This window comes from Rhinatrema bivittatum, chromosome 9, assembly GCF_901001135.1.
Source record: "Rhinatrema bivittatum chromosome 9, aRhiBiv1.1, whole genome shotgun sequence".
Taxonomy (NCBI): Eukaryota; Metazoa; Chordata; class Amphibia; order Gymnophiona; family Rhinatrematidae; genus Rhinatrema; species Rhinatrema bivittatum.
In genome coordinates, this window is record NC_042623.1 from 168,363,594 (window position 1) to 168,387,401 (window position 23,808).

The 23,808-nt window shown below is 45.0% G+C and overlaps 1 protein-coding gene across 2 annotated transcripts in view; it reads left to right on the forward strand.

The window, feature by feature from the left end:
* Nucleotides 1-23,808, forward strand: part of SEPTIN2 (septin 2) — a 161,794-nt gene that overhangs the window by 104,852 nt on the left and 33,134 nt on the right. The window contains exons 9-10 of one of the 2 annotated variants that reach the window (XM_029617127.1): nucleotides 1,372-1,517; nucleotides 23,154-23,273. In XM_029617127.1, the coding sequence (XP_029472987.1) occupies nucleotides 1,372-1,517; nucleotides 23,154-23,273 (266 nt within the window). The remainder of the gene's footprint in view (nucleotides 1-1,371; nucleotides 1,518-23,153; nucleotides 23,274-23,808) is intronic. The other variant, XM_029617128.1, reaches the window with a different exon arrangement.

The window sequence follows — 23,808 nt, forward strand, 5'->3', positions numbered from 1 at the left end:
TGCATATCTCTGCTGGCATTGTTGTGCACTGTGCACAGTTGTACAGAGGACCTGGGTTAAATTTCTAGGTCAGATTCTGCTTCCGGACTTGATGGGAATGCTACAGAGGCAGTGTTCAGAGAACCCAACAAGAAAAGTCCCAGCCATTGCTTAATGATGACACCAGTTGGCTTCATTTAGGACCCATTATTTTAGGGTTCCAGAAGGAGTCCTGGTGATAGCCCCTGCTTGAGAACTATCGCTGTAATGACTGATCTAGTTGAGATGGGAGGAGATATAAAACATAGGAGGGGGAAAGTTAATGAGTAGTTACAAATGGAGACTTGTGATTCCAGATGCCAGCAGCTCTAGTTCTGATTAAGTTGGAAATGAGAGAGGGAAAAAAAAAGAATCAAACTGGGATTGCAGCTGACTTAGTGTCGCATGGAAGAAGCTGGTGCTGGCCCTATAATTATCAGAAATTTGTAGGTTTGCCTGATATTCCTTCCCCAGTGGATGCAATGCAGGTCACCTGCTTATCATATTCCATTCAGATGATGCTATTAGAGCATGTGACAAATCTAGTTTTGCTTTATGAATTAGTTGGGTGGAGCAAGATGGTGCTATTTCTTAAAGTAATTCTCAAGAAATTGTTAAATATGCTTGTGTTCCCTGGTCACAATTATTAAGCTATTTTTCCAGATTGCAAAACTGAACCAGGGACGACAAAATGAGAAAAATGTTTCTTTGCCTCCCACCATGCCTCACATCACCTCACCGCCACTACCATAAAAAATATGCCTGAATTGAGCTGGCGTTTTTGGAACATCCTAAAACATTTTTCTCATCTCTGTCCATGTACATTTTTAAAGACTTGGTAAGGAAAGTAGTCTTAAGTTAAACATGCTAATTTGTTCAAATTATCAGTGCTTAAACTTTTTGCTTTTGGTTTCACTATATTTTTGTGTTGCTTGTAGGTATAAAGTTTATTTATATCATGGCATTTTAGTGTCTCTTATCTTGAAAATAATAAAACAAGTGCGAAGTTGAACTGATAATACTGGTGAATATTGCCATCCCATGAGTTATTTTAAATAGCAGTAGTTTTCTAAAGTGTTAAGTATTATCATCAGAATGTTTTACTAAGTTCATTTATCTGTCAAGTCTAAACCTCTTCCCTTATGCTTTTTTTCATATTTGCTTGCTTAGTAAAACAAATTATTATATTTAAATACAAAAATGAAATAATTCAATATTTTGACTTTCAGATCTGTGCACTTTCTAAGTTGTAGCATGTGTGTATATAACAATCGGTAATTTTCTTGAACTTACATTTCAATTGCATGCATAAAGGCATTTTGATTCTATTTCTGTTTTTTTGTGTTTTTTCAGGCCAGTATTCCATTTTCAGTGGTGGGATCTAATCAGCTGATTGAGGCCAAAGGTAAAAAGGTTAGAGGTCGTCTCTACCCCTGGGGCGTGGTTGAAGTGGAGAGTCCAGAACATAATGACTTCCTGAAGCTGAGAACTATGTTGATGTAAGACAGAAGCAAACTGTCACCTGTACAAATTAGAAAATAGAATAAGGGTGCATACTATAAGTGAACATTAGCATGAAACACCATACATATGAATGATGGAAAATAGAGATATATGTATATGAGCACTCTGTGGAGTGAACGATTATCGTGCAAAGATGTTTCTCCCAGGACAAGCAGGATGGTAGTCCTCACATATGGGTGACATCATTAGGAGGAGCCCCGTTACGGAACACTTTTGTCAAAGTTTCTAGAAACTTTGACTGGCATACTGAGCATGCCCAGTATGCAATGGTCCCTGTGTCTACAGGGGTCTCCCTTCAGTCTTTTTTTTTCCACTCTGCAGTTTGCCTCGCGTTTAGGGGCTCTGAGTTTTTTTTTTTCTCACAATTTTTCCTCACGGAAAAACTTGAGTTTTCTTCACAAATAATTTCCCTACACGGGTCTCCCTTCGCGTACATTTTCATTGATGCTTGGTGAGTACTATTGTGTTCTGCGGTCTGTTCCTGTCACCTCACTGTCTGTCCCCTCGGGTTACCAACTGTTTGCGGCCCTCTTTTTTTTTTCTCTCCCTATGTCTCACACTTGGTCCGCCCCACAATGCCCGCGGGTGTCCTTGCTGCTATCTTCCACTGGAGCTAGAGGGATCTGGGCGTCCACAGTTCCCATTGATGCCATGGAGGCTGCCATCAACCCCATTGTGGCCACCATCGATGCCGTTGAGGTCACCATCTATGCCCCCATCGATGCCGTCAAGCCCCTGTTGGTGCCGCCGTCGATACCATTGATGCCGCCATCGATGCCTCAGTGCCCTCGACTAACGAAAACGCTCCATACTTCGGGGTCGCAACCAGAGCCTCCGTGTAATCTTTGGACAAAAAACAATGCCAGGAGCTGTAGAGGCACGGTGACTGTCCGTCACAGATGCCATCCTGGACATCGGTGGCAGCTTCCTCTGTGCTAGAGAATGACCGGGCCAAGCACCAAGGGAAACAGTCGCCGGCACCGACAGGATTCCGTGTTCTGTGCCAGCACAGATACCGCATCGATGTCCATCAAGCCAGTTGCGAAGCGGGCCCGGGTACAAGAGTCTCCATGCTCCTCTGCACCCGAGGCACCAAGGCGTTCCCCACAGATACCGGTGCCGGGTACTGAGCCACCACAGATCCTTGTGGAAGTGCCAGTAACGCCTAGCCTGCCTCCTCCGTAGCTGCATTACCTATACCAACTTCCAGGGAGGAGCTGGACGTCCTCATCCGCCAGGCTGTCCTTGATGCCTTCCGGAGTCTACAACCACAATCTATGCCGGCCCCCATACCGGCACAAACTCCAGAGCTATCAATATTCGCACCATTGCGACACCGCCTCGCTGCCCTCATCAGTACCCTACCAATGACAGCCTAAGTCATGGATGCTGACTCATCCTTCTGAGCCTCCACGAGCCCCTATACCTATCCAGGGATCCTCAAAGGGCGATGGGGACTCTAATCCACCTTCGGCACCGATCTCATCGAGACCTAAACCAACCTCCTCTCGGAGCCTTCTCCACCAGAATAGTGGAGACTATCCCTCCACATGACATCTCCTTTGCCACTTTTGTAAAGGAAATGTCTGAAACCATCCCTTTCGACCTGGTTACTAAAGAGGACCAGAAATTTTCGGGAAGGTCATAAAATCTTCCGGGGATCCATGTTGGTGTCACACATTGCTGTTTACCAGCCATGTTTGATACAACACTGAAGGAACCTCACTGCCATCAACATGAGGTTCGAACAACATGTGATTGCTTCGAAACGACCTCCCGTTGCCAGCAACAGGACTCAGTGCAAGATGGTGAACCTGATTTACAGCCCGAAGTCCAAGATAAACTAGCTGATCTGCAATGCACCGCAGATCAACTCTTCATGCACAAGGTCCAGCAGACAGTGCCTCAATTGCAAGACCACCACGAGACCCTGCGACAGCTCTCTGTTTCTTGCAAATCCTCCTTCCTTGGCTAGAAAACCAGCGAAGAGGGATGCTAGAAGGACCTTTTACCGCTCACATGAGTATTATCCAGCTCCTGCGTGAGACCAACCAGTAGACTTCAAAAAGCACGAACACGTCAACAACTGATATCCAGATCACACCAGCTCCGCCAGTCGGGCAGGCTTCTGGATTTTGAAACCTTGCCAGAGAACGGAACGGTCCATCCTACTGAGGACCAGGGCTCAGGACACTGTTCCCCGGACACAGCAAGGCAGAGGATCTTAATCCCGCTATTTCCTACTTCCAAGGAAAACAGGCGACCTCCACCCATCCTGGACCTCAGAAATCTCACCAAATTTCTTCAGAAAGAAAAGTTCAGTATGGTGTCTCTCGGCACCATGCTTCCCTTACTGTAACAAGGAGGTTGACTCTATTCTCTGGACCTTCAATACACTTTATAGTGAGTCAACAGCATTTTCAATACCAAAGTCTGCCATTCGAACTAGCTCGACACCTTTTGTATTACACCAAATGCTTAGCAGTGATTGCCGCTCATCTACGAAAAAACAGCATTCATGTGTTTCCTTACCTGGATGACTGCCTGATAAAGGAGTCCATCCAAACAAGGAGCTCTAAATTCTCTAAGACTCCCTATAAATCTACTAAATTTGCTGAGATTTCTGATCAACTACCATAGATCCCATATGGATCCGTCTAATCTCCTTGCCTCCATCGGACCAGATCTGGGCACTACAGTCCAAAAGCCCTTCCTGCCCAACAACCGCGCAGACATCCTATCAAACTGTCCACATCTCTGCGAGCATGCAACATAGCCTCAGCCCATCAATTCTTCCCATTGCTGGGCGACATGGCTTTCACAGTCCACGTCACTCCCATGGGAAAAACTCAATGGACTTTAAAAATTTCATGGCTCTAAGCCGTTTAACCGCTTTCGTCACTGATCCAGTAGCCAATTCTTCAGGTGACCTTGGCCACGGTCACATCTATCTTGGGTTGGGGAGCTCGTATTAACAACCTCCAAACCCAAGATGTGTAGACTCCGCTCGATGAACAATCTCAGATCAACTTCCTGGAGCTTCGAGCCATACGTTATGCCCTTTATGCCTTCAAACACTGCCTCACACAAAACTGTGTGGATACAGGCAGACAACATAGTAGCAATGTGGTACTCGAACAAGCAGGGATGCTCAGGCTCTTATCAGCTCTACTAGCAAGCCACGCAGATCTGGGCCTGGGCCCTTGCACACTCCATGCATCTCCGGGCCACTTATCTAACAGGCATACCGAACGTACTAGCAAACCATCTCAATTGATGTCTCCATCCCCACGAGTGGTCTCTGAACCCATGTGTAGCGAGCAAAATCTTCTAACGCTGAGGTCAACCAACCATCGACCTCTTTGCATTCGAATTGAACCACAAAGTGGACAGATTCTGCTCCCTACACAGGTAACGACACGCGTTAGCCATGGACGCCTTTGCTCGCTCCTGGAACAAAGGCCTCCTATATACGTCTCCTCCAATATCGCTCGTAGCCAAAAAACTCTCGTGAAGCTACAGCAGAACCAGGGGTTTAATGATTCTCATACCCCCGTACTAGCCTTGACCTTAAAAATCCAGGAACCAATTCGCCTGTCCACAGCTCAATCTCAAAACACACAATCACAGCAATTTATACCATCCGAACCTTCAAATCTTCACTAATGTTTTTCAGGTACTTGTAGCTTCATGAAAACCTTCCACACGTAAATCTTTCCATTCAAAATGGATAGGATTTACCAAATGGTGTACACAAAAAGGTATTGGCCCCTTTTCCTGCCCCACTCCATCTCTATTAGGCTCTATAGGGTACCTTTTGGATTCTGGTCTCCAGACATCCTCTGCACAGGTACACCTCAGTGCCATTTCAGCGTACCACGAGGGAGTAGGGGATGCCCTGATAACAGCTCAACTCCTTATGAGTCGGCTTATCATGGGCTTTCTACAACTTAAGCCTCCTCTACGATCACCGGTGACGGAACGGGACCTAAATGTAGTGCTCACAAGGCTCATGCGTTCCCCGTTTGAGCCTTTGCATTCCTATGACATTAAAAATTCTAACATGGAAAGTTCTTTTCCTCGTAGCCATTACATCTGCTAAAAGGGTCAGTGAGTTACAAGCCCCTGTTGCATACTCACCCTACACTAGGTTCCTCTGTGACAGAGTGGTCCTCTGTACTCGCCCAAAATTCCTTCCTAAGGTGGACACAGTCTCTCCCCTTACTCATTCTAAAGTCTGCCCACTCTTTTCCCAAGGCCTCACTCTCACCAGGGTGAGAGGTTTTTGCAAACCTTGGACTGTAAGCGTGCACTTGATTTATGTCTAGACCGCACTGCAGACCATAGGAAATCCACCCAACTTTGTTTCTTTTGACAAAAACAAGCTGGGAGTTGCAGTGGGCAAACAAACTCTCTCCAACTGGCTAGCAGACTGTATTGAATTCTGCTATGAGGAAATAAGCCTTCCTCTCCAGGGGTGAGTGAAGGCACATTTTGTAAGGGCCATGGCAACGTCAGTAGTACACTATCATTCGGTACTAATTGCCAACATCTGCTAGGCTGCGACATGGAGCTCTCTTCACACATTCGCAGCCCACTACTGCTTAGATAAGGAAGGCCATCAAGACTCTGCCTTTGGACAATCTGACTTGAAACTTTTTTTTTTTCCAGTATAATGCCCAACTCCTTCCACAACCACCTGCTGTGATTTCAGGCTGCCTCATTGCCAATAGCACCCCAATTATTGTGCCTGTTGCTAGAGTTGTCTGCTATTGGCTTGTTGTAATATGAGTCAGCCTGTAGCTTGCTAATCACCCATATGTGAGGACTAACATCCTGCTTGTCCTAGGAGAAAGCAGAGTTGCTTACCTGTAACAGGTGTTCTCCCAGGTCAGCAGGATGTAGTCCTCACGAAACCCACCCGCCAACCTGTGAAGTTGGGTCCGCTTATGTTTTGTTTTATGTTTCGCTCGCACTTTTTTGCTACAAACGAGACTGAAGGGAGACCCCTGTGGACACAGGGATCATGGCATGCTCAGTGTGCCAGTCAAGGTTTCTAGAAACTTTGACAAAAGTGTTCCGTGATAGGGCTCCGCCTAATGACCACTCATATGTGAGGACTACATCCTGCTGTCCTGGGAGAACACCTGTTAAAGGTAAGCAACTCTGCTTTATGGCACCATAAACAGTAAATGTTTACCATTTAAAGAATTTTTTTATTGTATTTAAAATCTTTAAAAAGTCAAATTTGAAATGTCTTCCTGTAAACTCGCTCTCAATAATTAAGTACCCACACTTTCCATGGCCACTGTTTTAGCAAACTCCTTCCTCAGGGGTTCTTATCTTCAAAAGCTTAAACATTCATCTGTCTTGTTTATCATCTATGTATTTCTATATTTGTGAATTCACTTATTGTGCCTGTCCTTGATTGGTTCAGTTATGTATCTTCTTCATTTCCATTCATATGCACCATGGCAGAAGTGGTCACTGACAGAACTTCAGAATCACCAGCCTCTTTTGTCCAAGGATTGAATTTAGAAGGATAAAATTGTGTGATCTGAGCAAGCAACACTTTTGTCCTGTGAACATTTTGAGAGATTATCCCTCTCGTGCTGTATCTGGTAGATGCAACATGTCTTGTCTGGTTTGTTTTGTGTGGTGTTCAGAGATTAGTTTAAAGAATCTTTGAAGCAGGCATTTCACCAAAACATGGCTATGTTTTTAAAGTGGTCACTTTTTTTCTGTTTCATAATATGTGTATATATATATTTTAATTTTTATTTATAGAATTTTCAAATAAATCAAGCACAAAATAAACTTGTCCAGAAACAGCATATAGAGATCCTCCAACAATAGGAAACATTATAGGTAATCATAACTAGATCTGCCATACTGTCAGCCAACAAACAAAAGAAAATTCCAAGTCAGAAATACTGAAAAGAAATAGACTAGCAATACACCAAGCGGAAGGAAGGAACTCTCAAATTATAGTGCCGTTATCATAGAAGAACTTCTAACTTGTAACAGAAGGAGTAAGTCCCTGCAGGAGTCTATCATTAAGAAAACAGTTCAGAGGGTTCAAAAAATGCATATTTAACTCCCTTAAATTTAAGTATACACTTACAAGGAAAGTAAAGCCAAAACAAAGCCCCCAAACTAGAGAGAGCCGTACGCATCCACAGAAAAAACACTTTCTCTTAGATTGAGTTGCTTTGGCAACATCAAGAAACATTCACACTTTGTCCTAAAAACACATCTCTATTACATAAAAAGTTTCAAAATAGTCATCTGACTCAATAGCAAATGTTACAATTAGAATAGAAGACTCAGTTTCTTCCTCTAAAGATTTTTCAAGAAATTAAGATAAATGTGATAGTTCTAGTGAAGGTATAGGGTCTTTCTGTTGTGAAATCTTGTGATTTATAGGCAAATAAGTCTTCAAAACTGGAGGAAGCAAATTTTGAGCCTTTCAAATTTCCATAAAATATCTACGCAGCATCTCCATGGGGGATACCAATTTTTTGTTAGGAAAATTCATTATCCTGATGCTTTGATGACTGATTACATTTTCCAGATTTTCCATCTTATCTTGCAGATACAAATGACCAGAAGAAATAGCCCTACAAAACTCAATGGGAGTTATCTCTTTAGTTTGTTTCATAATATTTTTGAATTCATATATATTCATTTTATATAGTGTCATGGGTTCATGCCACAAGCCTCTCTCCTAGTTGCAGTCTGGCTGGAATTCTCTGATTATATAAGAAACTGAACCACTGGTAAAGCTTCTGAGGGGTGCTTTTCCACAGGTCCACTCTCTGAGGCTTCCCAGGCTAGGTACTCCAGTCTCTGTTGCCTATACTTTAACTGTGACACCATGGAAGGAACAAGATACAGGTTCAAATCTTCTCACCCCAGTTGGCATGCTGGGTTTAAGCACACACAGTCCCAGGTTATCCCAGTAGTTTAAAGTCTCTATAGCTTTACTTTATCAAATCACTTTAATCTCAAACTCATACGATAAAGCAACTCTCGCCTTGATCCTCCTGGATGCTACTCTGTTGCTTCCATATAACATCATCACAATGAGATGCTGATGCCCTGTAGTCTTGAAATAGTTTAAATTTTTATATATGTCGGGAGACCTCATATATCGTGGCAGGCTTTATCTGAAGTAGCCCCGGATAGTGGCTATCCGGGGCTACTTCAGATAAAGCCTGCCACGATATATGAGGTCTCCCGACATATATAATAAAAATTTAAACTATTTCAAGACTACAGGGCATCAGCATCTCATTGTGATGATGTTATATTGAAAATAATAGTTAAGAATACATCATATATTTACAGTCATTAGTATAAGTGCAAAACTCTGTTGCTTCCTGCATAGCCTAAGCTTGGCTGTGTTCTATAAGCTTGGTTCTTAGAGAACAAGACCCTACTGCCACTATAGTCTGCATTTGGGGTTTGTACTTTCCCTTTCACTATGCCTGCAACTACATTCACCCCATGGCAGTGTCCACTTAAAACTCCTGACCTGCAGTCTCAATGAGTGTGTATCCTCTTCTGAAGGAAGTCTCCACCACTTGTCTTCCAGTCCATCGGCTCCAGCTTATCCTCGGGGCTGCTCGATGTCTATGCCTCCACCTCCATTTTCTCTGTCTCTTCATCTGGTTCTAGAAGGACTCTGTCCTGTTTCTGCCCCTCCTTCAGACAAGCTCTCTCTTCTCTCCTTTCTCCTATCAAACCCATGCTGTCTCGTCCTCTCGATAGGAGTAGCCATCTTATAAGAACACAACATAAAATTGCCAAACTGGGTCAAACCAAAGATCTATCAAGCCCAGTATCTTGTTTCCAACCGTGACCAATCCAGGTCACAAGTACCTGATAGGATCCCCAAAAGTAAATAGAAACATAGAAATGACAGCAGAAGAAGACCAAACTGTCCATCCAGTCTGCCCAGCAAGCTTCACACATTTTTTCTCTCATACTTATCTGTTTCTCTTAGCTCTTGGTTCTATTTCCCTTCCACCCCCATCATTAATGTAGAGAGCAGTGATGGAGCTGCATCCAAGTGAAATATCTAGCTTGATTAGTTAGGGGTAGTAAGCGCCGCAATAAGCAAGCTACACCCATGCTTATTTGTTTTACCCAGACTATGTTATACAGCCCTTATTGGTTGTTTTTCTTCTCCCCTGCCGTTGAAGCAGAGAGCTATGCTGGATATGCATCGAAAGTGAAGTATCAGGCACATTTGGTTTGGGGTAGTAACCGCCGTAACAAGTCAGCTACTCCCCTCTTTGTGAGTGCAAATCCTTTTTTTCCACATTTCCTCTTGCTGTTGAAGCTTAGAGCGATGTTGGAGTCACAGTAAGCATGTGTATGTTTATTGAATAAGGGTATTGTCTCCAGGCAGTAGCCATCATTATGGCGAGTCACCCACTCTTCGTTGGCGGCCTCTTGACTTTATGGATCCACAGTGTTTATCCCACGCCCCTTTGAAGTCCTTCACAGTTCTGGTCTTCACCACTTCCTCCGGAAGGGCATTCCAGGCATCCACCACCCTCTCCGTGAAGAAATACTTCCTGACATTGGTTCTGAATCTTCCTCCCTGGAGCTTCAAATCGTGACCCCTGGTTCTGCTGATTTTGTTCCTACGGAAAAGGTTTGTCGTTGTCTTTGGATCATTAAAACCTTTCAAGTATCTGAAAGTCTGTATCATATCACCTCTGTTCCTCCTTTCCTCCAGGATGTACATATTTAGATTCTTCAATCTCTCCTCGTACGTCATCCGATGAAGATCCTCCACCTTCCTGGTCGCCCTTCTCTGTACCGCTTCCATCTTGTCTTTGTCTTTTTGTAGATACGGTCTTCAGAACTGAACACAGTACTCCAGGTGAGGCCTCACCAAGGACCTGTACAAGGGAATAATCACTTCCCTTTTCTTACTCGATATTCCTCTCTCTATTCAGCCCAGCATTCTTCTGGCTTTTGCTATCGCCTTGTCGCATTGTTTCGCAGACTTCATATCATTAGACATTATCACCCCAAGGTCCCTCTCCTGCTCCGTGCACCTCAGCCTTTCTCCCCCCCCCCCCCCCCCCCCAATCGAATACAGTTCATTCGGATTTCCACTCCCCATATGCATGACTTTTCACTTCTTGGCATTGAATCTCAGCTGCCATATCTTCGACCACTCTTCCAGTTTCCTTAGATCCCGTCTCATTCTCTCCACTCCTTCCGGCGTGTCCACTCTGTTGCAGATCTTAGTGTCATCCGCAAAAAGACAAACCTTACCTTCTATCCCGTCCGCAATGTCGCTCACAAAGATATTGAACAGGACCGGTCCCAACACCGATCCTTGCGGTACACCACTTAAAACCGCTCTATCTTCAGAGAAGGTTCCATTTACCATCACACATTGTCTTCTGTCCGTCAACCAATTTGCAATCCAGGTCACCACCTCGGCACTCACTCCTAAGCTTCTCGTTTTATTCACCAGTCTCCTGTGCGGAACCGTATCAAAAGCTTTGCTGAAATCCAAGTATATGATATCGAGTGCTCTTCCTTGATCCATTTCCTTGGTTACCCAGTCAAAAAAGTCAATCAGATTTGTCTGACAGGATCTTCCCCTGGTGAATCCATGTTGCCTCTGGTCCATCAATTCTCCGGACTGTAGATAGTTCACTATTCTCTCTTTCAGCAGTGACTCCATTACTTTTCCCACCACCGAAGTGAGGCTAACCGGTCTGTAGTTGCCAGCCTCCTCCCTGTTCCCACTCTTGGGAAGCGGGACCACCACCGCTCTTCTCCAATCACTCGGCACACTCCCGTTTCTAGGGATCTATTGAACAGGTCACACAGCGGACCCGCCAGAACATCTCTGAGCTCCCTCAATATCCTTGGATGAATCCCATCAGGCCCCATGGCTTTGTCCACGTTCAGGTTCTTTAGCTCTTCCCACACATTTTCTACTGTAAAAGGATTTTCATCTATTCCACTTCCCTCCAGTTTCTTGTTGTGTAGAGATGGTCCTTCTCCAGGGTCTTCTTTAGTGAACACAGAGCTGAAGTATTCGTTTAATATTTCTGCCATTTCTTCGTCTCTCTCCACACATTGATCATTACCACCTTTCAATTTCACTATACCACTTTGGTCCTTTCTCTTTTCGCTGATGTATCTGAAAAATGTTTTGTCACCATTTTTTATCTCCTTGGCAATCCTCTCTTCCGCTTGACTTTTTGCCAACTTGATTAATTTCTTTGTCTCCCTCACTTGATACAAATATTCTTCTTTGTGCTCCTCCCTTTGGGATCTTTTATATATCTTGAATGCTGTTCTTTTAGCTTTAATTTTGTCAGCCACCTCCTTTGAGAACCAGATAGGTTTCAATTTTCTTTTGCTTTTCTTTACATTTCTAACATATAGAGCAGTTGCCTTGGTGATTGGTCCACTGTTGATCCACATCAGATTCCCTGCTGCTTATACCAGAAATAAGCAGTGGATTTCCCCAAGTCCACACTAATAATAGAATAGTTTATGGACTTTTCCACCAGGAACTTGTCCATATCTTTTTTTTTTTTTTTTTTAACCCAGCTGCAACAGCTTTCACCGCATTCTCCGGCAATAAATTCCAGAGCTTAATTATATATTAAGTAGAAAAATATTTTCTCCTATTTGTTTTAAATGTACTACCTAACTTCATTGCATTTCCCCTAGTCTTTGTATTTTTTTTTTAAAGAGTAAACACCAATTTGCATTTCCCTGTTCCAATTCGCTCATTTTATGGAGTTCTATCATATCTCAGCTGTCTCTTCTCCAAATTGGAGAGACACAACCTTTTTAGCCTTTGAACCATTCCATCCTTTTTAGCATTTTTGTCGCCTTTCTCGTACCTTTTCTAATTCTGCTATATCTTTTTGGAAGTATGAGGACCAGAATTGCACACAGTACTCAAGTTGTGGTCACACCATGGACTGATATAGTGGCATTATGATATTCACTAGGGATGTGCAATCGTCTTTCCCGAATTAGACAATGTCAATGAAATTGCCTAATTCGGAATGGTTCTGGAAAACCGAAAAACAATTGAATTTTTTCTGAAATTTTGGAGAAAAATTCATTTTTGAGTTACTGCGCACTAACTCTGCCAGGTTAGCGTGCGCTAACTCCCGATAGTGCTCACTAACCGGAAATCGGGGCCCCCAGAAAAAGAAATACCCTGAACCATGGGAAAAATGAAATTCCTGCGGGGGGGAGCCCCCAAAACAAAGCCCAACATGACATTTTTACCCGAAGCACATCTCTAATATTCACTGATTTATTCTCTATTCCTTTCATAATAGTTCCTAGCATTTTTTAAAATGTTTTAGACAGGATAGAAAATTTCAACGACAAATCAATTAAATATAAAACAAACAGTATAGTCTTACATCTCCATTTTCAAACTTCTTAGAAGCTTCCACGAGCAGCTACTCTTCATTCCTCTACACACACCAACACATACAGTGAAAAATTATAATACAAAACATTACATATCCTGATGGTCTACTGTATAAAAAAATGTAAATATTACTGGGTACCACTACTAAGGCCTGCTTTATATGCTGTCGGTGTATCCATCCAAAACTTTTCCCAAGCTCTCGAATAATCCTTATTTAGTTGATTCTGCTGAAATTTGACATCTAGCTGTTCTACTAAATTCTAATCCAGCATACACAAAAACCACACTTTCAATGCAGGAGAGGTCTTTTGCATCCAAACCTGTAATATGCATGGCTTAGCTATCCAGCTCATACAGTAATACCATTTGACCTAAAAATGGGGGCTTAAAAAGAATTTTCTTAACCAGCAAAGCTCCATTCCAAAAGCTAAAACATTTAACCCAAAGCATAAGGTTATGGAATAAAGAACCTTCCTGCATTTTTTACATTTGGAACATAAAGGAGGTTGGGCTATTCCTATTTTAGACATACATACTGGAGAGTAATAACACCTATGCAATATCTTAAACTGCAGTTCTTGCATTTTAATATCAAGTGTGAGGCAAATTGTTGACTCAATACTACTTTAGGTTGGACCCAGTTCAACATTCCATTGTAGTATGAACTTCAAAAGGTTGACTTCTATCTGCTTTTCCCATCTGAGCTTGTACCTGTGCAAAACTTTCTATTCCCTGTGATATACAAAAGCTGAGTAATAGTTAGAAGAAAGAAATTTGGAAACTGATGCAGCAAACCCATTATATAATGCCTGGTTTGAAGATAAAGAATCTTAAAAATTTATTGGAATTGTAATTGCTCAAAATAACTGAGCCAAGCAAAACTTATAAGAAAAACATTTATACCTCTATTAAACCAGTCTTTGAAAACTTTATACTGAAGTCTTGGAGAAAAATCTTCACTCATAAAGGCAAGTATGGCAAAATTTGCCAGGAACATCCCCACCAATTAGACAACAAATTCCAAGCTTTGACTCCTCTCAACAAAGGGTAAGACCTCAAAGATGCAGGAGTTCTTGCATCTTGTAAATGAAGAATGTCCCATGGAGAGAGGGAATATGTCACCAAATCCAATAAACCAGGAATACAAAATCGATAATTGCCTGACAGCCATTCCCAACCAAATCTAAGCTGACAGGCCACATTATAAAATTGAAAATCTGGCAGCCTGATTCTCCCCAACCCCATAAATTGATAACTCAAATTACCCATCTTCCACTTCCACAAGAAGCTTAACAACATGGATTTTAGTCTCATATCTTTCCTTACCAACCAGTAAGGTAACATCTGCAGCCTCTACAAAATCTCTCTCAAAACCATTAATCTGTGTTCAAACTCTAACAAAGAAGCAATATTAAGCCTGTACATATTGTCAATTCCCTGAAAACTTCAACCCAAATGCATTAAGCACCGAGCATTCCATCATAATGGAAAATCCACCTGCAAATTGCTTTTCACTAGAGGAGATACCAAGAGCACCTTAGATTTAGTGAAATTTCGTACTCAGTTCCTCAAATGTGCCAAAAATCCTAAAAAAAAAAACAAAACGGGGAATATGAACTACATTTTTCTGGGGCTTTACCACATGCAAAAAAATGTCATTTCCTAGTGTGTAGCAGATGGACAAATGGGTATAGTGTGCTCGTGCTAGCAGTTGGAGACGGATCTGAAGTCAGCACGTGGTACATATACCCCTGCAGGAAGTGCAGGCGCTCAGTAATTTCCGTCTCCAAAGCAGTTTGGAGCTACCTCACGCTCGCTGAGCATTTTTCCAAATTCTAACGACTAAATTCATAGAAGTCCTACCTGAAGACTAGCCCCGCACTCCTGCGGTGATACCATCGGGTCCCTCCCCCAGTTGAGTTTCCCGAGGTGATTTCCGTGGTCGCTCGGAGGTACAAGCCTCGGTCCGGTGGCCGATTCGCGGCAGGGATCTAGCCCCCGAGTGAGAAGGGCGCGGCATAGAAGCAGCCTCGGTCCCGATCCGTTCGCAGTGAGGACTTGGCCCCCGAGAGAGACGAGTTTGGGCGCGGCCTAGAGGCAGCGGGTGCACTTCCTCGAGCGCAGTGGTGACTGTAATCACCCTCTCCCCCCCGCAGCCAGAGACCGCCCGGGTCGCAGCCGGGAAGCGCCGAAGATCAGGTAAGGCATACATCTTTACTTTACTGGTCTCCGAGGAAGCGAGGATTAGCGGGGTCTGCCTGCGTAGCAGCCCGCCTAGGAGGTCGCCATTTTGCCTGCCTGCTCGCCGTCACCATCTGCCCTGGTTCGCCGCCTCGCCCTAGCGCTCAGACTCAGTGCACAGGCGACGGGCGCGTAAGTTGGGCGCACATTGTTGAAAGCGCATGTTGATAGGCGCACGACGTTTAGCGCCCGTTGCTGGGCGCACATCTTCGCACATATTACAAAGCACATAGAGATAACAGACGCGATGGAGCGTATGAGAGCCCATGCGTCCGCAGAGCCGGCACCTCCAGAATCAGGCATAAGAGCTCTAGGCCTCTGCTCAGCATGCCACCTCAGAGCCACACAGAGCGAGGAAGCAGGCTCCCTATGTGCCCAATGTGAGGAGGCCCTGGGAGTTCTAGGCCAGGGCCGGTCCCAGCCCAGCGTCATTGCTAGTTCTTCAGGGAACACCCCGGACCTAGCAGGCCGCGCCGAGCAGCCAGGGAACCCTAGAGACCTGGTGCCCCTAAGGCTAGAACCTGCTTCGCTCTCATGGGTGGAATTATTCAAGGGGATCCACGCCTTTGTCCAGATGCAGTCTGATCCCCAAACGGTCCCATACGTACCAGATGACCCGGCCCCTGGACCCTGAAGACCTAGGCACGGCCACCCGGAAGCCCCACTTATGGGGATTCAGATTGCTCTGTGGAAGAAGAGGAGCTCCCCGAGGAGGGAGAACTTCCCTCGGGGATAGAGCCGTATCGAACCATGAGACGCTTCTTTCTTAGGGAGGATCTCCCAGACCTGGTCTCTCAATGACTGTCGGAGCTGGCTATCCCGGGCCACGGCACCCCAGGGGAACCTACAATGAACCCCCTGCTGGAAGGCCTTCATCAAACGGCCCACCACTTCCCCCTCCTACAAGCAGCACAGCAGCTAATCGATCTCGAGTGAAATGCGCCGGAGGCCTCATTCAAAGGGGGTCGGGCCTTGTCTGGCATGTGTACCCCCTGGACCCGGCAACCAAGGAGCTGCTGGCATGCCCTAAGGTAGACGCCATAGTTTGCGCAATTGTGAAGTGCACCACCATTCCGGTGGAGGGAGGGGCGGCCCTCAAGGATGCACATGACCGGCGCATGGACGCCATTCTAAAACAAGCCTTTGAGGTGGCAGCCATGTCCCTACGAATTGCGACCTGCTGCACTGTGGTGACGCGTTCCTGTTTATCACAAGCCAGGAACAACACCCCGGGAGAAGAAATGGAATCAGCACTCTCGTTCCTCACTGACGCTGCCTCCGATCTAGCCCGTACGGCAGCCAAGGGAGTGTCATCCTCAGTGGCAGCCAGGAGACAGCTCTGGCTGCGAAATTGGTCAGCCGACTCCTCCAAGACGCGCCTTACCAGAATGCCCTTTAAGGGATCCCTCCTGTTCGGCAGTGACCTCGAGAAACTGGCTAACAAATGGGGCGCCTCTCCATTACCCCGTCTACCAGAAGACAAGTCAAGGAGGAACCAGCGCCCTTTTCCTAGGCCATCCAGAGGTAGAAGCTCTCAACGCTTCAACCCTTACAGGACTCGCTACCAAGCACCTCGTTCTCAGACCAGGAACCAGTCCTTTCGGACCAGGCACAGCAAGCGGGGAACCGGCTCGGGTTCGGGTCCCGGCCGCACCCCACAATGAGAATCAGCCGACCCATCTGGGGGACGAAGCCATAGGGGGCAGGCTAACCCTATTCTACCTCAGGTGGGTCGAGATTACTTCGGACCAGTGGGTCCTCGACATTGTCCGGGAAGGGTATTACCTGGACTTCCTTCACCTCCCTCCGGACTAGTTTGTGGAATCTCCTTGTCTGCCCCTCAAGTGGGCGGCGCTGGAAGCTACCCTGGGAAGGCTCCTGTCCCTAAAAGCCATAATCCCAGTGCCTGCATGGGAGATAAATTCTGGGCATTACTCCATTTATTTCATTGTACCCAAGAAGGGGGGCACCTTCAGACCCGTCCTGGACCTCAGGTCTGTCAACCGGCACTTAAGGGTCCCAGGATTTCGCATGGAAACTCTGCGGTCAGTCCGAAGTGCCATACAGCCAGGGGAGTATCTCACATCCCTGGATCTGTCAGAAGATTACTTGCATATCCCAATCCATCGGGATCATCAGCGTTACTTCCGCTTCAAAGTCCTGGGACAACACTTTCAGTTCCGGGCTCTACCCTTCGGGTTAGCCACCGCGCCACGGACCTTAACCAAGGTAATAGTAGTGGTGGCGGCATCACTCAAGAAGGAAGGAATTCTCGTCCATCCCTACCTAGACGATTGGCTGATCAGGGCAAAGTCACCGGAGGAGAGCTGCCGGGCAACCAATAGAGTTATATCTCTCCTGGAAAGCCTAGGATGGGTAGTCAACACAAACAAGAGTTGCCTACAGCCTTCGCAGTCGATGGAATACCTCGGAGTCCGATTTGACACCCAGGGAGACAGTCAGCCTGACCTCCAAGAGGAAATTAAAACTCCGGCATCGTTTGCAGACTTTGCTGAGCGCCACCCGGCCCATAGCTTGGGATTACTTACAGGTCCTCGGCCTAATGGCCTCCACTCTGGAAGTGGTACCATGGGTGCGGACTCATATGAGACCGTTGCAACGTGCCCTTCTATCTCGGTGGAGCCCACGATTACAGAACTACACCGTGCATCTACCTCTACCGGCCAGAGTACGGCATCAGTTATGGTGGTGGCTGCAGCCCGGCCACATGAGCCGGGGGTCAAAAATGTCCTCTCCAACCTGGACCCTGCTCACTACAGATGCCAGCCTGAGCGGCTGGGGAGCACACTGCGAAGAACTAACCGCCCAAGGGCGGTGGAGAGAAGAGTCAGGGTGGAACATCAACTGACTAGAGGCACGGGCAGTCAGGTTAGCATGCCTGCGGTTTGCCCACAGACTTCGCAACAGAGCAGTCAGAGTGATGTCGGACAATGCTACCACAGTGGCATACATCAACCGACAGGGCGGAACCAGAAGCCGACAGGTATCCTTAGAAATAGCCCCCCTGATGGCGTGGGCGGAAGCAAATCTCCAGGACATCTCCGCCGTCCACATTGCCGGGAAGGACAATGCCATGGCAGACTTCCTCAGCAGAGAAAGCCTAAACCCGGGGGAATGGCAGCTGTCGTCCACGGCCTTCCAGATGATCACGGATCAGTGGGGGACGCCGGGCATGGACCTACTAGCAGACAGGTCCAACGCTCAAGTACCCAGATATTTCAGTCACAGGCGAGATCCTCTATCCCAGGGGATCGACGCCCTGGTACAGCCATGGCCTCCGGAGATCCTGCTATATGCCTTTCTCCCATGGCCCCTGCTGGGTGCCATTATACACAAGATTCAGCAGCACAGAGGCCTAGTTCTTCTGGTGGCCCCGGACTGGCCAAGAAGACCCTGGTACGCAGACATGAGAAGGCTACTGGCAGGGGATCCTCTACCCCTGCCTCCTCACAGGGACCTGCTGCAGCAAGGTCCCATCCTCCACGAGGATCCAGCTCAATTCTCTCTTACGGTCTGGCCATTGATAGGGCTAGACTGAAGAAAAGGGGATACTCGGGGCCGGTAATAGATACACTCCTCCGTGCACGCAAGTTCTCCACATCACTAACTTATATAAGGATCTGGAGAGTATTTGAAGCCTGGTGCGAAACTTGCGGCACCAATCCACATGCCGCTAAAATCCCCATCATTTTGGATTTCCTGCAAGATGGGCTCCAGAAGGGTCTGTCCCTCAATTCAATCAAAGTTCAGGTAGCTGCGCTATCCTGCTATGGCCCGAGGAGTGACGGCAACAGCATTGCCACACATCCAGACGTTTCCTGAAAGGAGTCAAACACATTCGCCCGCCGCTGAAGTGGCCAGTGCCCCTATGGAACCTCAACCTAGTTTTGGAATTCTTAGCAGGACCTGCCTTCAGACCCCTCCGAGGCCTGTCCCTCTGTTTGTTAACCTTGAAGATGGTGTTCTTGCTGGCCGTGTGTTCAGCACGCCGCATCTCAGAGCTACAAGCACTGTCCTGCCGCGATCCGTTTCTCAGGATCACCCCAGGAGCTATCCATCTTCGCACGGTTCTTTCCTTCTTACCCAAGGTAGTCTCGCACTTCCACCTCAACCAAACCATATTCTTGCCAACCACGGAAGGTTTGAAGAAGTCGGAAGAAGGTCGAATACTGCGCCATCTCGACATCGGCAGGCTATTGTCCAGAAATGTCGGAAGCAGTACGAAAGACGGACCACCTGTTCGTTCTTCACAGCAGGAAGAGGCAAGGAGAAGCGGCCTCACGGGCGACAATTGCTTGCTGGATCAAAGAAGTTATCAAGGCGGCCTACGTAGAAGCGGGGAAAACCATCACCTCTACATGTCAAGGCTCACTCTACCAGAGCGCAAGCGGCCTCCTGGGCAGAAAATAGGATGCTGTCGCCTGCAGAGATATGCAGGGCGGCAACGTGGTCCTCCCTCCATACCTTCTCCAGATTTTACCGTCTGGACGTCCAGGCCAGGGAGGACACAGCATTTGCAAGGGCAATCCTAAACGGACCTCGGGCAGCCTCCCACCCAGTCCGGGAATAGCTTTTGTACATCCCATTTGTAATGAGTCCATCTGCTACACGCTAGAAAATGGAGAGATTACTTACCTGTTAATCTCGTTTTCCTTAGTGTAGGCAGATGGACTCAGCATCCCGCCCGGCTGCCGATATACATGGGAATTCACCGTTTCCAGGTAAGCCATGTTTTCTGACATTGGGCATCCACCCTGCCGGGTGTCGACGCCTTCCGGTTGAGAACACTGGCGGTCTCCAGCTACTGTCAATCGGTCAGGTTAATCATGTTCAGTCAATTGATCGGTCAGTCACACATATATCCATAAAGCTTTTGCAAGGAAGATTACTGAGCGCCTGCACTTCCTGCAGGGGTATATGTACCACGTGCTGACTCCAACTGCTAGCACGAGCACACTATACCCATTTGTAATGAGTCCATCTGCCTACACTAAGGAAAACGAGATTAACAGGTAAGTAATCTCTCCATTGGCAAGCAAACAATCTATGTTCTAGAGAGTTCACATGAAAGTCTTTAACTATAGGAAATGATCTCTGTTTGATAACATGTTCTACAGAAAGTACATACAGTAAGAATAAGGGACACCCTTGCCTTGTTCTACTTGCTAAACAAAATAGAGGAAACATGTCCATTAACAGTACTCCTAGCTTGTGGCTTGTTATATAAAAGGTGTAGCCAATCAAGAAAGGTGCCACTAAAACCAAATTTTGCCAGTGCCCAAAACAGAACATAAAATATGCCATCCTGGGTCAGACCAAGGGTCCATCAAGCCCAGCATCCTATTTCCAGCAGTGGCCAATCCAAGTCATAAGTACCTGGCAAGTACCCAAACATTAAAAAGATCTATTGCTTGTTAATTAAGTTTATGGAATTTTCTTCTAGGAAAATTCCCAGTTAAACTAACTGCCATAACCACATCCTCTAGCAATGAATTCCAGAGCTTAACTATGCACTGTGCAAAAGAATTTTCTTTGATTTGTTTTAAATGAGCTACTTGTTAACTTCATGGAATGCTCCCTAGTTCTTCTATTATCTGAGAAAATAAATAGCCAATTTACATTAACCTGTTCAAGTCCTTTCATGATTTTGTAGACCTCTATCATATCCCCCTCAGTCATCTCTTCTCCAAACTGAACAGCCCTAACATCTTTAGCCTTCCCTCAATGGGGAGCCGTTCCATGCCCCTTATCATTTTGGTCACCCTTCTCTGCACTTTCTCCAGTGCAACTATCTTTTTTTTGAGATGCCGCAACCAGAATTGCAAACGGTATTCAAGGTGCGGTCTCACCATGGAGCATTACAGAGGCTTTATGACATCCACTGTTTTATTTGCCATTCACTTCCTAATAATTCCTAACATTGTTTGCTTTTTTGACCACCATAGCACACTGGGCTGACTATTTCAATGTCCCCTAGATCTCTTTCCTGGGTGGTAACTCTTAAGATAGAACCTAACATTGTGTAACTACAGCAAGGGTTATTTTTCCCTAAATGTATCACATTGCACTTGTCAACGTTAAATTTAATCTGCTATTTGGAAGTCCACTCTTCCAGTCTCACAAGGTTCTTCTGCAATTTATCACACTCCACTTGAGATTTAACTACTCTGTATAATTTTGTATCTACAGATTTTATCATCTCACTCGTCATACCCCTTTCCAGATCATTTATAAATATATTAAAAAGCACCAGTCCAAGTACAGATCCCTGAGGCACTCCACTGTTTACATTTTCCAACTGTGAAAACTGACCATTTAATCCTACTCTCCTTTTCCTGTCTTTTAACCAGTTTGCAGTTTAACCACATCGCCTCCTATCCCATGACTTTAGTTGTCTAGAAGCCTCTCATGCGGGTTGTGAAATGCCTTCTGAAAAACCAAATACTCCACATCTACCAGTTCACCTTTGTCCACATGTTTATTCACCCCTTCAAAAAAAAAAATGTAGGCAATTTGTGATGGCAAGACTTCCCTTGGGTAAATCCATTCTGGCTGTGTCCCATTAAACCATGTCTATTTAAATGTTTTGTGATTTTATTCTTTAACTCTATTGCACCTTATCAAAAGATATTTTGGCATCTGGGCTCAGAATTAATCCGTGTTGGTTCTCAAATCTTTTATCCCACAAAGAATGCACTTAAGAACATTAGAGAACCCTTGTCTACCTTTTATAAAACCCACTTGGTCCTTATGAGCTACATCAAAGTCAAACTTAACTAAAACAAAAAGCCAGAATTTTAATATCAACATTTAAGAATATGAATCTATGGATTTCTGGTTTCATTAAATCCTTTTTCCTTTAGTAAAAACTGAGAGCTTGATTCGAGTCTTGAAAAAAAGAACCCATTTGCAGAGAATAATTAAACATATATATCATTGGGTCTTCAATACCACCTTTCAAGATTCTGTAGTATTCACCACTTAAACCATCTAGGCCTGTGATCGTCCCCCAATTTCAGTCGCCTAAGAATATCAAGCAGGAGCATTCAAATAATCTGTTGCTCTAAAATTATTGGCATTGCAATATTGAAAAAAAATCCCTGCCACTCTCATCCAAAGGATGCACTGAACAAAGCTGCTTGTAATACTGTGCAAATATTCCAATCATGTTTGTCTTGCTTTATAGTACCATGAGAATCACACACATTCATACTGTAATGTTTGTGCATTTTTTACCGATTGAGCCAGTAAATTGCTAGTTTTATTAGCGTAATAAAACAACTTGATGTGAAACCATAAATAGAACATAGGGCTTTCTGATTTAACCTATTTCTCAAGGAGTCCTTCGCTCAACACTTCCAAAGAGTGAACATAGTGTTGCTTAACTATTTGCATCTGGCATGAGACAAAATTTCAGCATCCCCTACCTTTATTTTTATTAGCAACATATGAAATCTCCCTTATCATAGCAAACTGTGAAACCTCTGGTGACATGTTTATTTCTAAATACTGTTGCCACTTAGCTTGCAAATCATGTAATGCTGTATCAGAATAGAAAATTGAATGAAAAAACTATCTGAAAGCCAGAGAGAGCTGTTCACCCACCCTCAAAAGAAGGAAATTGGGGCATGGTCTGAAAGTGAATTAGTACCTATCAGCACTGATTTTTAACTTGAGAAATAAACAGAAAAAACAAACAGTGAGCTAGGCACAAATCATTACAGCTATGGAAGGGTGGTCTCTCCCTAGCTGTAGTACATTATCTCCCTTTATTTTATTCTGTACTTGTTATAAATTCTGGTATAAACATTAAAATCATCAATATTCTAATTTAATTTTCCTGCTGCCAAGCCTGGTAAGATTTCCTGTGGAGGCCCTGTTTCATCATGCCTTCTTATATTCACAGTACCCACATGCAAGATCTGCAAGAGGTGACCCAGGATCTTCACTACGAGAATTTCCGCTCGGAAAGACTGAAGAGAGGTGGCAGGTTGTCATCCCATGGTTACATTCTATCTCCTCCTCTGTATGTACTTTTTTCTGTCCCTTTTCTCCTCGCACTCCAGCAGTGTCTCATGTACCATAACCTGCTTAATAAAATAGTGAAAATAAAATGAAGGAAATGTAGATGTAAACTGCCCCTCCCTTGATAATGGAGGTACTCTCCAGAGGCAGCAGAACATTGTGCAGTTACCTGCAGAACCCAAGGGATCTGAAAACAAAACAGTCCATAAAAAAAAAAAAAATTGATGTTCCAAACAAGAGAGAAATATTTATTAAGAATCCAATTTTAAAGTCCATTAGAAGGGCAAGAAAAAAAATCAGTAAACAGTCCATAGTTCCAAAATAAAACCACAGCTTTTTAGACATGTTCCAAAAGACTCCAAGGTAGTTTTATTCTTAATCTTCTCAAGTCACGGCAATAGAAAATTTCTCTCAGCTTTCCCCCTCCAAGCCCTTCTTCCTTCATGGCCATATCTTCACTCGCTGACTGCAGACTTCCCAACACAGGTAGGGTATTCCCATGCGTTAGGTGTCCCAGTTATTCTAGCTGGACTGAG